Here is a 15,283-nt window from a genome sequence, read left to right on the forward strand (position 1 = left end):
ACTTTTTTATATTATTATATTAAATTTATATTAATTAGTATAAAGTGTCAAGCATGTACATTTTTGCCGCCTTTATGTTGGTTTAAAAAATAATAGATTTTTTACATAGATTTAAAGTTATTAGAATAGTAAAGTTATTAGAATATTTTGTATATCTTTAATATTTGTATATTTTTACCTTTTTTTATTTATTAAAACACTGCAAATGTATTGCATGGTGGTGACCGAACATCGTCCATTTTGATTGTGATGACAAAAAAAAGAGTGAGTCAGTTGTTTACTTGGTAATTAGACCATTCAGTTTTAGTAATGTGTGGCACTTCCTCCTCTAATGTGAATTAATATTTATTTTTTATTTTTTAAATTTTTTGCAATATTCAGTAAATGAATGAGATTGAATTATTATTATTTTATTTAGGATAAATATACAAACCTGGTTATTGTTTATTTTAAACACGTTCAGTTTGCTAGTACTATTACAGAAATGTTTGCTGTTTCTCACCTGTTTATGTATGACTGACAAATATGCATCACATTAAGTTTGTTTATTAGTTTGTTAAACTAAACAACTATGTAATCCAATTGAATGGAAACCTTATATGCAATTCAAATACATAAATCTTAAATTTAGGCCTAAATATTTTTGTAGTGTGCTGTTAAGGATAGGGTTAGGACTATATTTCTATGTTCCGGGGGGTAAAAAAGTATATTTTTTTCATGAGATTGCAACTATATCTAACAATGGGACTTTATATCTCTCAGTATTTCATGTAAATGTGACTTTTTATCTCACAGTGCAACTTTATTTCTTATTTGAACCTCATCTCGCAATTTCCTGTTACCTGCTGTGTGTGTGTCTATATATATATATATATATATATATATTTCTTTTTACACTGAGGCTAAAACTGGCTTTCAAGCATTCAGAACATCAAGCAAAGTCTATTTCTGTGATATTTGCTATGTCAAACAATTCAAAACTGGCTCACCTCAAACATTCTCGACTCGACACCTACTGATAAACTGAAATGCTGGGTATGTTTTTACGCAATAGAAATGCACCACATATTTGCGTCTCTATATCAAGGCTATATCTGGCATTTCATGACCACGTTTCACCCCACAAAAATGTTATTGGACTGATTTAATCGGTATGTTTATCCAGGGACATTAGCTCTGTTTCCTGTCTCTTCTGTTCAGTAAGGAGATAAAATTACACATAATTTGTAGTTTCTCAATTACCTGACACTGAAATCAAGATAATAACTTTATTAAGTGAGAGACTTACTAGTCTTTACCAATATTCATTATGTGCTCAGTGTGAGCACTTGTTATTGTTAAAGTGGATTAGTATTGAAGCATTAATGTAATGACATGCCACTCTGATTTCAGATGCTTTACACAGACTTGTACTCACTCTTCATGTGTCATTTTGTCATTAGAATACATTTCCATCTGCTTATGCAGTGTAGTAGGAGGCCTGCTACCACAGAAGCACTAATAAATGGCTTGGACTGTTGATGAATTCATGATGAATTAAATGATGAGTTTAATGCTTCAGACAAAGGCAGTTTATTATTTTGTATCGGACTGTCTGGTGAAGGCTGTGCATGTTTCCTCTCTGTTAGTTAGATGTTGGATGGCTGTTTGGTTCTGTCTGCTGGGCATTTCTGCTTTGGGCTGATAAGAACATTTTATCAGCAGCTTTTGTGTATATAATTTATAGAATAATTTCTCTCCCCTCCCATAGTCTCCAGGGGTATTTTAAAGGAACCTGTTATTTAATTAAGCTGTAGATGAGGCTGATTGAATGTTTAAGAAGTCAAAACTAAATGAGACCCTGGTGTTCCAGAGTTTCTAAAGAAAGCCACCCATGTGAATAGATGAATAGCATTATGGGAAAAGCCTGTAGCATTATTTTCTTGGCTCACACTTTAAAGTCCACAAGAAAATTATGGGTGATATGCTTCAGACTCTATGCCATTTTATTTCTCAGCTGTGCACACTAAAGTGTATAAGTGACTTCACACTGACACAGCTTTCTTTTTAAACTGATTTATTGTGGATTTGTTGAAGGCAAAGGGCAGGGTGAAAGTGTGTGTGACTGAGATCAGTCATGGGTGCTGCTTAAATGGAAGGCTGTGTCCTTCCCTTCAGAGACTTGTAGGCTAGAGTCCTCCTCAAAATTAAAAGCTAGAATGAGACAGTTTAGTAAGTGGTTACGTTATAAATGTTTCTACACCTGCGGTTAAGATGCGAAAATACTAATTTGAAAAATACTTCTTTTTTTTTTTAGTTAAAAAACGGACTTTCTATTAAAGCAGTACAGGTAATGACAACCATCTGTGGTCTCCCAGTGGTTTACATTGCACAGTTTGGCATTATGCGATTCATTTACAACAAAACAAAAGAACATATCATTATTTTGTAGCAAGCAGGGTGGGGCCAAGAGCTATGGGAATGGAACAAGGTACTCTTCAATACTCAATCAATACTCTTGATGCATCCTTCAAAATAGGCTGAATGAAGTATACGAAACGAAGGTTGCCTTTAAAGGATCCTTCAAACTGAGACATCCTTTGACTGAGCTTCATGATGTGGCAGCTGAGATATGTGACCTTACTAGTCTAGGACGCAACTTTCCGATTGAGAAGCACCCCATTTAACCAGTGTACCATATCTTGACAGAATTCAGCTGTTAGTTCTTCTGAAGTGCACATTGTTTTATGTATTTATGCATTTTTTTGTGATTTAATGCTTAAGTTTGAAAGGTTTGTGGCATTAAATGTTCTTTTCTTTAAATATTCCAATTATTAGATAGAACTGTTAAACAGAGACAAACGAAGACACCTAATGATGAAATGAGAGCTGCTGTGCATCTACACTAAGGCACTGTGTTCTCAGCACTGTCAAAATAAGTCTTGCTTTTGACACTAATCAGTCACCAAACAGAAAAACTTGTTGGCCAATCATTTAAAAATATCACAATTCGGAATATTGGCCATGACATCTCTTGATAAGTGCTGTCCCATTAAGAGTAAATCCTTGAGTGAATTGCTGTATCGTCATGTTGTTTGCCTTAAATTTACTTTACCTCTATTTATTTATTTTGTGGGTGTTTTTAGTGCATTTAGAATATCAACCGTTAATTGGATGCCAACCATCAAGTTAAAATATTCACATCATTATTGGTCAGAATTTCATTATCAGCTCATCCAAAAGAAAAGAAACAATTAAATTGTTCTCATTTGTAAGTCGCTTTGGATAAAAGCATCTGCTAAAATGAGTAAATGTAAGTTGCCCAACACACCCATTTTATTCTGTCAAGAATCACTTGAAACTCAATTGTATTGGTGGTGTCTGAACCAGGAGGAACCAGGCAGATTATATGTGATCACACAGACAAAAGTCAGCCTGTCTCCTATCGCAGTGTGATCATCACCCATTGCTAAATATGGTTCAGAGTGTGAAATATCTGTGCCCACATGTCATGCCTCTCTGCCCAGTGTGACTGTGCGTGTGCATATTAGATTTGGCTCATTCTCTCTGCTCTGGCTTTAGAGGTCTCACGTAAGGACAGGAGACAAGAGTCTAAGCCAGTGTAGTCCTGTTTACATCAAATAGAACGTGACTTATCTGTCTCCCTCAACATGTTTGTACTTGTGTGTTATATAACCTGGCAGGCCTTTGGCCAAACCTTCTCCCATATTGAGTCAGATTAGAGATTAGGCCTAGTCGTGCACCTGTCTCAGTTCTGTGTGAACTTCTGGCTGGATCAGAACCAGCTTGGCAACCGCATTGGCCATGTGGAAGTGGAGAGAGTCCACTGCTGCTTTCTGGGAACAGGTGTAAACAGATGACTGTAGGGATAATGCTCTCTCCACAGTACACGCATCCCTCCAGCCTCGAAAGCAACAACACAAAGCAATCGAGCCTTGCATATGCATCTGTCGAGGATTAGGAAACGCTACTGAAGTCCTTTTTTAAGGAAAGTCAGTGCTCTCTGCAGTCAATTATATACACAGCCATGGACTATTTCCAGTCATGCAGTTATAGCTTTAATTTACTTAAATGGATGATGGCTGAAATCTCCAAAACTGTTTGCTTATCTTGTTGCAGTGACAAATAAAATTGGCTTACATTGGTCACACTTCTTTTTTTTGTATTCACTAAGAACTGGCTCATCATATGAGTCATTTGTTGGGAGTCAGTCATATTACATTGGTTGTGCAGTGTGTGTTTGATTCACTAAAAAGTACAGGCTTATAAGAATTTGGATTTCTCTTATTTGTTTTTCAGCAGGTCTTCTCCATATACTGGTGTATAAACAGAGCTGTATATCAGTTAGAAAACTGCTACTATACATGATGCTCCTCAACTGAGTGGAAGCATGATGCACTATTAATGATTAGCCCGTCATCTCAGTGTGGCTGACTCATTCGCCCAATGAGTCAAGAGTCGGACTACAAGTGGAGAGAACATTACCTGCCTTAATCAGACATGCTGTGATATAAAAAAAAAAGGAAAAAAAAGTAATAATGTGGATGTTGTTTTGTAACGTGGTTGTTTTTGTGTCTTTTAGCTATTATGTATGTGATGGGTGCTCTGGGACCAGCTGCGGGGTACCTCCTGGGAGGCGTTCTGATTGGCTTCTACGTGGATCCCAAAACAATTGCCAACATTGATCAAAGTGATCCACGCTTTGTTGGAAACTGGTAAGATCTGTTCCGCATTTAGATGTGTGTAGCTTCATTCCAGCCTATGAAGGAATAACAAATAAAATTTTGACCACTTTTTGAGCACATTTTGCCAAAAAAATAACGCTAGAATTTCCCATTATAGTTCATTTAATTCGGTTTTTGGTCACACTTTATATAAGCCGTCTATAATTACTATGTACTGTTTAATGTAATTTCTTAGGTGGAGTGGTTTCCTGCTCTGTGCTTTTGCAATGCTGTTGGTCATCTTCCCCATGTTCACTTTCCCCAAAAAACTGCCCCCTCGTCACAAGAAGAAGAAGAAGAAAATGCACGGGGAGGACAGCACCTCGAATGATGACGATGTCCTGAAAGAGAAATCCAACAGCAAAGGCCAGACCGTGGCGTCCTCCATGGGCTTTGGGAAGGACATCAAAGGTGTGTGTCTGATAAAGGTCATGTGATGATGCACACTACAGGAAGCGTGCATCTACATATTAAAGTGTCACCTTGAAAATGTGGCTATTTTTGTCCCTCTAGCTCTCAACACATTCTAAGAAACATCAGATTAGCAGAGATTAGCGCTTCAGTCATCATATTGAGAAGCCTTTGGCCAATGTAAATCTGCTTCTCTGCAGATTAGTTATTTTATTTAGCGTAATTGTGTTATATAAAGTAGTGACTTGATGCTTTTGTCCAAAGCATTACGGTGCAGTTATAATAAAGACAGGATCTGAACCTGCAGTCTTTCAGTTATAACATACAACATACAAATGATATACATCTATTCTTAATAACAGGCTCATGGCCTACCTGGAAGAAAATGATCGTTTAGTAGAGGAGCAGAACGGTTTCAGAAAGGCAAGAGCTTGTGTGGATCATGTATTTTCTATCACTACTGTAGTTAGAAATAGATTAATGCAAGACAAACCATCATTTGTTTGTTATATTGATTTTCAAAAAGCTTTTGACTCTGTAAACAGAGATTTATTATTTTATTGTCTTTCGGGAGAAGGGCTAGAGGGAAGGTTTTATTGGGCCTTACAATCATTGTATAAAGATCCTCAAGCTTGTGTTAAAGTCAATGAGTACTATTCAGAGTGGTTCCCTACACCACAAGGGGTTAAACAGGGGGACTGTCTCTCCCCTACCCTGTTTGCCATATTTATTAATAATTTGGCACAGGAAATAAAAGCGCTTGGATTGGGTATAAATTATGATGGGGATAACACACTAGACATATTACTTTATGCAGATGATATAATTTTGGTGGCGGAAAATGAAGAATATCTTCAGAAGATGTTAAAGTGTGCCGAAAAATGGTGTGGGAAGTGGAGACTTAGAGTTAACCATAGTAAAACACAGATTATGCATTTTAGAAAATCTGGGCATAGAAGAAGTAAGTTTCAGTTTTATTTTTGGGGTCACAAGCTGGATTATGTTGAACATTATAAATATCTGGGCTTTATTTTGGATGAGTATTTGAATTACAAGTATCGTATAGGTATATTGGCCGAATCTGCTAGTAGAGCGGTTGGGGGTGTAATAGCAAAAACGAAACAGTTGGGAAACCTGGGATATGCTACCTATTCCAAATTATTCCAGGCCTGTGTTTGCCCTGTCATGGACTATATGGCAGGAATATGGGGCTCAAAAATAAATGTGAGAGGAGAGATGGTACAAAATAGAGCAATACGTTATTTTCTAGGAGTCCACAAATTTACCCCAATCTTAGCAATAACGGGTGACATGGGTTGGGAACCAAGTGAAGTAAGGTGGAAAGGTAGTATGATGGCTTTATGGAATAGATTGGTGAAAATGCCTGAGAACCGAGTTGCTAAGAAAATATTCAACTGGGATGTGTCTGTAAAGGGTGCATGGGCATGTGAAGTACAAGATATATTTACACAAATTGGAGCTCCTGACCTTTTTCAAAATATAAACACAGTACATATACTTGCCATAAAGGAAGTTTTATTAGATACATATAAAAGTAAATGGTCACAAGATATATTTCTTAAACCAAAATTAAGAACAAATAGAATAATAAAGAGTTGTTTTGGAAATGAAAAATATGTATGTGCTCCCCTATCAAAAAAACAGAGATCATTGTGCGCTCAGCTCCGCTCTGGAGTTTTGCCCCTGCACCTGGAAACAGGACGTTACAGGGGAGTGCCAGAGGAAGAAAGAATCTGTGATTATTGTAATATTGATATAGAGAATGAGTTTCATTTAGTGTTTTACTGCCCTTTATACCATGAGATGCGGCTGAAGCTGTTTAAAAAGTGTAAAACTACAGATTTGATGTGGTTGAATGATGCGGATAGACTAAAGTGGTTTTTTGATTATAAGATATTCGCCCTTGCTGATTATCTAGAAAAAGCCTGGGCAAAGAGAACAAAAAGTACATTTAGGTGAAACACTAAATCTGTAATTCTTTATTTAATTTTTTCACTTTTATGTACTTCTTTATTTATTTATGCATGTGTTAACCTACTGTGAAGTATGTTACCATCTACAGGAAGTGAATGTTATAATTTGAAGTGATTTGTGGTGTCTTATAATCCCGAAAGGGATGGGTCCTATATGGACATGACACAATAATAAAATGTATTCATTCATTCATTCATTTATTCATATAAGCCCAGATCTTTAACCATTTGGGTCCACCTCTCTCTCATTTAATTAAACCACGCTGCTGACCACTAGTGTCAGGAGATTTTCAAATAGGGCTGCTGATATGAACATGAAGATTGATGATCAAGCTCAAAAAGTTATAACTAAAGACTGCGCAAGCTTGCAGAAGTTGCCTTTCATTATTCATCTGGGAAAAGCATTAATGACAATTCTGCCACCCTCATCACTAATATGGGCCTTTTCATTACCAAACCGCAGCTGCTGAGGAAAAAATATTGCTGAAACTTTATCTAATAGACGATAAAAAACCTGCTTCTGCCTTACAATGATCAATAAAATGGGTAATTAAATTACATTAATGTATAAAATAAGAATTAAAGTCACGTTGTGAATATAAAGTAATTTAAGAGAAATAAAGTCGGAATTGTAAGATTTAAAGCAGCATTATGTAAGATATTATGTGCTTTTTTTTGCACTGGTGTGTATAGATAGATAGATAGACTGTATATACAGTACATCATCAATTTTCATTGATTCAAGCAACTGTTGTGGCACAATACATCAAAATATCATCATAGAGAATTACAAATGACCAAAGGCTTCAGAAACAAGGATATTGACTGTACGAAAAGTAGAGCAAATAAAGTCAGTAAGTTAATTAATACTTTTAGTGACAGTAAAGACATTAATAATATTACATAAGATTTTTATTTCAAATAAATGCTAGTTATTTTTTTATTGTATATTCATCAAAGAATCCTAATAAAAAAAAGGTATCCACAAAAATATTGACCTTTTTTAACAATAAGAAATGTTTCTTGAGCGCCCAATCAGCATATTAGAATGATTTCTGAAGGATCATGTGACATTGAAGACTGGAGTAATGATGCTGAAAACTCAGCTTTGCCATCACAGGAATAAATTACGTTTTAAAATAAATTCAAATAGAAAATAATTTTAATTGTAAGAAAAAAGTTGTAAAAAAAAAATGTTATCAAGTAAATGCAGTCTTGGTGAACCTAAGACACTTCTTTCAAAAGCATTAAAACAAATTTACTGACCCCAAACTTTTGAACAGTAGTGTATATTAAGTGATATAAACCTCATTTCTGTTCTCGTCACACTGTGTCTAAACTATAACCAGATTAATGGCAACTTTTATCCTGCTTTGAAAAAGTCACACAAGTGACTACAATCAAGACAAGCCCTGTTCTATAAACCCACTGTAACCCACTTCCATTCCCCCCTGGCCTGCATGTGTTTGCATAAGTAGGCTTTCAACATAACTGTAATGCTTACAGTAGGATAGAGTAGTTTCTGGGACTTTGATGTCGAGACAGACAGGCAAGCTGTTTTGTTCATTAGTAGGTTTAAGCATTTAATATGGTTGCTTTGTACCAACTCCTGTGTCTCTCCTGTCAGTCCCATAGATGCTTTGAGGGGTTTAGAGTTCAACATTCGGAAGCAAATTAAAGTTTGATTATAGTCGGTTACCATGGAAACAATGCTACAGCGATAACTTGCTAATTAAAAGAATTGGCTTTGTTGGACATGATGAAGCATTAGCTAAAACCTATGGGATTTAAACGGATTGAATTTAGAAGAGCTGTGGAGACACCATGTTTAGGTTTAGCTGTCTTTACTCTGTTAGGACAGTAATCATCTGTTAGTATGGATTACGACTGCTTTGAGAGCTGGTAGAAGAAAGCATGTTGCGTCGTGACTAAAAGCAGTTCATGAAGAGTATAGAAATTAGCACATTTTTAGTGGTCAACTGATAAGCTTAAGGGTTTTTTATATATGTATCACCTTGCTCTCTGCTATTTTTATTTTTTATTTTATTGATAACCAGTTTTATAGATAACCAATATATTGTGAATCACCCTATATTAGTTTTTTTATGAGTATCTTTCATATGATAAATTATGTTTTGGTGCCTAAATTCACTTGTTAACTGTTTTTAGTCTTTAGTGTTTTAATATAAATATAAAAAAAATAATAGTGGCCATTTAACGGTTATCAACCATAACATGAAAATAATTATCATCTTATCGATATTGGCCTGAATTATAATAACGATGCAGAGTTAGTTTACACACAAACTGTCAATTACTCACCCTCATGTCGCTTCAAAAAGTTAATAAAGAGATCATAAAATTAATCCATATGAATCCAGTCAATCGTTTGAAATTATGAACCGATTGAATTTAGGTTTTTTACACTTATAAAAAAATATAAAAATCAGCGAACATAAACGGAAGCTCAACCATCCTTGATGTGCGAGAACAAACCTCATTGGTTCTTGCAGAACCTCAAACGTGCTGCGTAACACGAGAATGAACCTCATTGGTTCCCGCACGTCTATTTACCATATCTGGTGTGTCCATTGATGAATGTTTATATGTGAATTAAAGCCTGTTCATCTTATAAAGCAATCGTGTCTATTCAGAAAATTCATATGGATTAGATTTACGGTCTCTTTATGACATTTTTGAAGCGTCAAAATGGTAGTTGCGTGGACTGTCAATGGAGGGACAGAAATCTGTCCAATTACATTAAAATATCTTCATTTGTGTCTCGAAGATGAACAATTGTCTTAAGGGTTTGGGGTGAGTAATTGACATTTTTGGGTGAACTAATCCTTTAATGTATCTATAGCCAGGGTATGTGAGCCAGTGTATTTATAGTTGCTGATGCTGTTTTTGTTTTTTGGTTATTTCATTGAACAGAGCTCCCCAAGGCTGCCATAAGGATCCTCAGCAACATGACGTTTCTATTTGTGAGTCTGTCCTACACGGCCGAGAGCGCTATTGTCACTGCCTTCATCACCTTCATCCCCAAGTTCATCGAGTCGCAGTTTGGAATCCCTGCCTCCAATGCCAGCATATACACAGGTACACGATTATCCTGTTTTCAGGATATAAGTAATTAAATCTCTCATTCTATATTCCCTTTTTTTCTCCCTAACACTTTTACGTATGGTTTCCTTTCTTGTCATATCACACATTTCACATGATTCACACTCTGTTCATCACATTAAAGAACATGTATTAAAAATAACGTGTGAAAACGTGATTTTTTCTTTTTTTTTTATCACTGCTGTTCCCACTTATTTTATAGAGGCATATTTGATTGCTGCTATATAAAGCTGTTCTACCTTCTTTGAGCGTTTATCACTGGGTTTCAAGATACCATAAAATCCCTTTCTCACTATTTTATGCTCTTGCTCATCTAAATAAGCCCTCAAAAACATCTTGCCCTCCATCTCAGACTCAAGATCATTTAAGCCATGCATATGTCCAAATATCTCAGCACAGATGCTCTCTCATAAGGTAACTGGAGACTGGCCATCCACTTCTGTCAGCACGGGTCACTGCTACTTTGTTCCAGTTTATTTACTACATACATTCTAATGTATATTCCTATAGTATTATATACTAAAGTATCAAAGTATCTAAATTAAAAAAAAAATTGAAATTGAAAAATAATCTTTGTTCATACAGTAGTGGGTAAAAGTGAATCCCGGAGGGAATTGGTTTGGGTATTTGTTTTTAATGACCTTACATGTTTGATTAAACCATCGAAATATTACAATATTTTAAATGTTTTAATATTTTAAATATGAGAACAACACAACATTAAACTTGGTTAAGGTATTTATCTGACAAAATTATTGGCAAAAAAGGGAAACTTCAGCTACAGGTTTAATTTTACTATGAAAAAAAAAATGCATAGAAAAACAAAAATCTATCAGGAAAAAGCATACATTGATTACAACATAATCAGTTACTAATATTTTGTTGTCGTGTGTGTGTATTGGCAGTAGCAAGTCCCATACTTGCTTTGCAGCAACAATTAACAACAGCAGCGTAGCAGATCTATTCCACTAAAACCATACATATCAACATTGTCAGACAAACACTCTGAGAGTTGTCATGACTCATGACAGAATTTTCATTATTAGTTAAGCTTTTGTTCAAATATGAATAATAATAATGATGGCTTTGTTCAAATATGAGCAATAATAATAATGATCCTTGCCTTAGGAACCCTATTAACATCTCCCTGAGTGTCTGTATATAAACTAGCAGAATTCTGATTTTGAGTCATTATTGTGGCCCCTAAGCTTGTTGCCAGGATACAGGGAGAGAAACGAATTAATGGTATGCTCGCTATGTTGACTCTTAACTATGCTTGTGTGTTCTTAGATTATAACAGGAAAACAACTTGTTGGCTAGAGCTGTCAGGCCTTAACCTCTGATAAACTGGGTAGAAGTGTATGACATCCCAACAGTCCCTCGTGGATAAGATCTCTCCTTCAAACAGAAGAAAGTACAACATGTTCTCTGATTTAAACCCGTGCTATAGTAACAGCAGATTGATATGCCTGCTGAAGTCAGAGCTTTCACAAAGGCCTGGATGTTTTACACATCAATAGATGCAAGCAGGGCTGGACTGGCCATCGGGCATACCGGGCATTTGCCCGGTGGGCCGACGTGCTTTTTGGGCCGATACATCTCATACTCATACATCATTTTTATTATTTTTCTATTTTTTATTTTTTTTAACGGCCCATAAAATTTGTACATCGGCGGCCCATTCGTTTTGTTTTGTTTTGCTTAATTGGCGGCGCTGGGTTTGTGCCGGTGTAATGCAGTGGTCAAAAAAAGTCAGTGTTATTTTATTTTTTTCTGACAGACCAGCCCATGAAACACGTAGATCAGCGGCCCATTGGTTCTTTTCTTGATTGACACTGGGCTGGCCCAATCACAACTTTAAACTAGTGAGCGCGCGTGCAGCAGTTTCAGTTGTATCTGTCAAAGTAGTCTGCGAGATGGAGAAGAAACGCAAGGATTGTGCAGAGAAATAGCGTGAAAAAATTGAACCAGGCCCTTAAAGCAGACACTGTAAAATGTGTCAAAATATATGTTTTCTGCCCTTCATCAGCTCCTGTGATGATGATGATAGTGAGGAGGATCAGGAGAGAGATGAGAAAGTGTAGAGCCTGCGGTAAGCAGAACTACTTTCAAAACACTTAAGCTATGTCATGATCGAGTGTAGGAACCCATAACCCAGTTACAGATTATTTCCACATTGCATAGTTGACGATTACATAGACAGTATATAAAGACGATTACCGCAATTCACTAGAAATTTAATGAGAGGCGTTTGTAAACCATGTTTTCCGCCAAAATAAAAGCTTGATGCAGTTTGCGTCAAAATAAAAGATCATGTGCTTATCTCTTTCAAGTATAGAAATTGGTCCAAAACTAATTATGAAAGTTTCCTTTATTTTTTAGTGCATTTGTTTTACAAAATATGGCTATTACTGTCATTGGATTAATATTATAACTATTATTATGTAGTAGGTGTAATGTAAATAGACACTGTAACTAAAAGAGGTTTGAATTTTTCGTTTAATTTGCACACTGAATATGGGTTGGAGATTTTAATTTTGAACTCTCAAAGTGCACCAGATTGATGAATTTAACATTAAAATGCACAAAATTTTCTCACGTGGGGGCATGCCCCCGGACCTCCCTAGAAGAACCAAGGTCCACCCACCACAGTTTTACCAAAAATCCTGTGAGAAACACTGGTATTGCTATGCCATTGCAGCTTATAGCTTGTTTTAGGATTCATCACTGTGGAGTATAGTTCAACTGTATTAATTAATAAATGTCAAATTTTCACTCGTTCCTATACTCACTCATGACATGGCATTAGTGGTTTTAAGGAATAGGAGTTGGTATGCATATAATTAAGGGCGTGCAAAGATGATCATATAGTGGGCCAGTCTGGGCCAAAATGCCCGGGCCGATTTTTTGTCCCAGTCCAGCCCTGGATGCAAGCAGTTTGTCGTTTTATGCTGTTTCCTCAGTTATGGCTGCCAAGATTCCCGTCACCCTAAAAGACTGCAGCTGCAGAAACTAGAGACGGACAGAAGACAGATGGTGTACTATAAAACAGAAAACTGAGGCCAGGGAGCATCAGAATTACATTTACTCTCCATCTTTCCTACAAATTAATTACAGGAATTTAAGGTGCTATAAATCATAGAATGATTCAACTGTTCCTAGATCTCCTATAATCCTATGATTAACATTTATTTAATTGTCCATAAAGGTGCAAACACATTAGTGGAATTGCAGTTAAATTTCACTAGCAAAAAAGGTCCGCTGTTTATTGTCAATAGCACAGATATGTGTGAAGCATTGGTCTCACAGAATTCACTTTCAAATCAAGCAGTTTTCTGTTGGTCAACTTGGCAAATTTACGCGACCAACTAGAAAATGAGCCTGTGTTTTCACAATCACTTAAAACTCCTTCAATATCAAACAGTGTAGTGTTAATTTCGTCTATTTTTTAATGTACTCTTTTTAATTTTTAGCATATTTAGTCAACCTTCTCCTGGTTTTGTTTAGTCAAGTTTTAGTCGACATATGTCAGGGCATTTTAGTCTAGTTTTAGGGGCTGTTTGCACAACACCTTTAAAAATGCGCATGCGCATGCATATTTTGGCGAGTAGTGTTTATTTTCAAAGTGGCATTGCCATCTACTGGCCTTGCATGCATAACACAGCGTTTTTTTTTGACAACTTTGTCGTCTGTACGGAAAACGTTACGGAAAACGTTTCTGTTTTTAGTATATCGTTGACGTGTAAACATACTCTTAGTCAGTGAAAACTGTTAAATTGATAATCACTTTTATTTTGCTCAATTATAATTGCAGTGTGAGTGTATGTAAGTGCATTTATTCAGCAACCACAATCGCAAACAATAGTCAAGATCCATTTTTGGATTTATTGCCGTTCATCACAGAAGGTTTGGTTGCAAATTTAGTCACAGCAGACAGCACAAGCGGCTTGTGAAGGAACACAGTTCTGTATAACACTTTAATTTGAGCAAATTATTTCAGTGGAGATCGCTAAACGGTAGCTTACTTGTTTATCGGTGTCTCAGATCATCGACGTATCTTCCATGGTTTAGAGAGAGTAAAACACCAGGCAGAAAAATGTATCCTTTTTTAAGAGAAAAGTTCTGATTAGGGGATTTAAACTCTTGACATCTGGCAACCCCAAGCATGAAGGCTTGTAGAGGCTTGTTTAAAACAGTCTGGAATATTTTGTCTCCTATTTTTCAACAAAGACAGAGTTTTTGTTTTATTAAAGTACATTTTAGCCTCTCTTTTTTTGTTTTTGTTTTTGTCAACGATATTGCATGTTGAAATAGTCACCGTTATCATTAATGACATTGGTGTCGCCTTGTCATCGTTTCGTCGTTAGATATTGAAAAAAGGTTGTCAAAGAACTTTTTTTGTTAAAGTATTCGTTATTGAAATTAACTCTAAAACAGTGGCTTGATGTAAAAAAAAATATATATTTTTCATTATCTTGCATCTCTTGTGGCTCTGTCCGAAATCGCCCCCTATACCCTCATTCACTATTCCTTACATTACTCCACTAATATAGTTCACTTGAGGGAGTGAATAAAAATGAGTGAGCGACTTTGAAACTGAGTGTTCCGGAAAGGCTGCTGCTTTTGCATAGTTTGTGCTTGCTGTTTAATAATCATTTGAAACTTAACTACTGGAAGCTCCATTAGTAATGAAATGATTTTTCTTGAACTCTGTCATGAAATATACTTTATTGTCCCTGATAGTAATGGACATAGACAGCATTTCGCCAAAACCTGATGCATTAAAAATTGACACAAAATATTCATAAAAATAAATAGACTTCACTAATTCATGTTCAACAGTCTAATTGATGCCGGTACAAAAGAGTTTTTGAACCTATTCCGTTTATAACGGAGAGTTCTGTACCTTCTTCAAGACAAAAGCGGTAGAGTACATGAGATGGGTCGCTTAAAATCCTTTTTGCCTCATTTAATGTGCATTGCTCATACAGAGTCTGAATACTAGGATAGTCTTTCAGTCCAATCATTTTC

General features: G+C 35.9%; 1 protein-coding gene across 1 annotated transcript in view; it reads left to right on the plus strand.

Moving 5' to 3' along the window:
* Window positions 1-15,283, plus strand: part of slco5a1 (solute carrier organic anion transporter family member 5A1) — a 45,529-nt gene that overhangs the window by 20,466 nt on the left and 9,780 nt on the right. Inside the window, exons 3-5 of the mRNA XM_082183896.1 lie at window positions 4,583-4,715; window positions 4,921-5,135; window positions 10,064-10,228. Coding sequence (XP_082040022.1) covers window positions 4,583-4,715; window positions 4,921-5,135; window positions 10,064-10,228 — 513 coding nt within the window. The remainder of the gene's footprint in view (window positions 1-4,582; window positions 4,716-4,920; window positions 5,136-10,063; window positions 10,229-15,283) is intronic.

Source organism: Leuciscus leuciscus (assembly GCF_965113295.1).
Source record: "Leuciscus leuciscus genome assembly, chromosome: 11".
In the NCBI taxonomy this organism is placed as follows: Eukaryota; Metazoa; Chordata; class Actinopteri; order Cypriniformes; family Leuciscidae; genus Leuciscus; species Leuciscus leuciscus.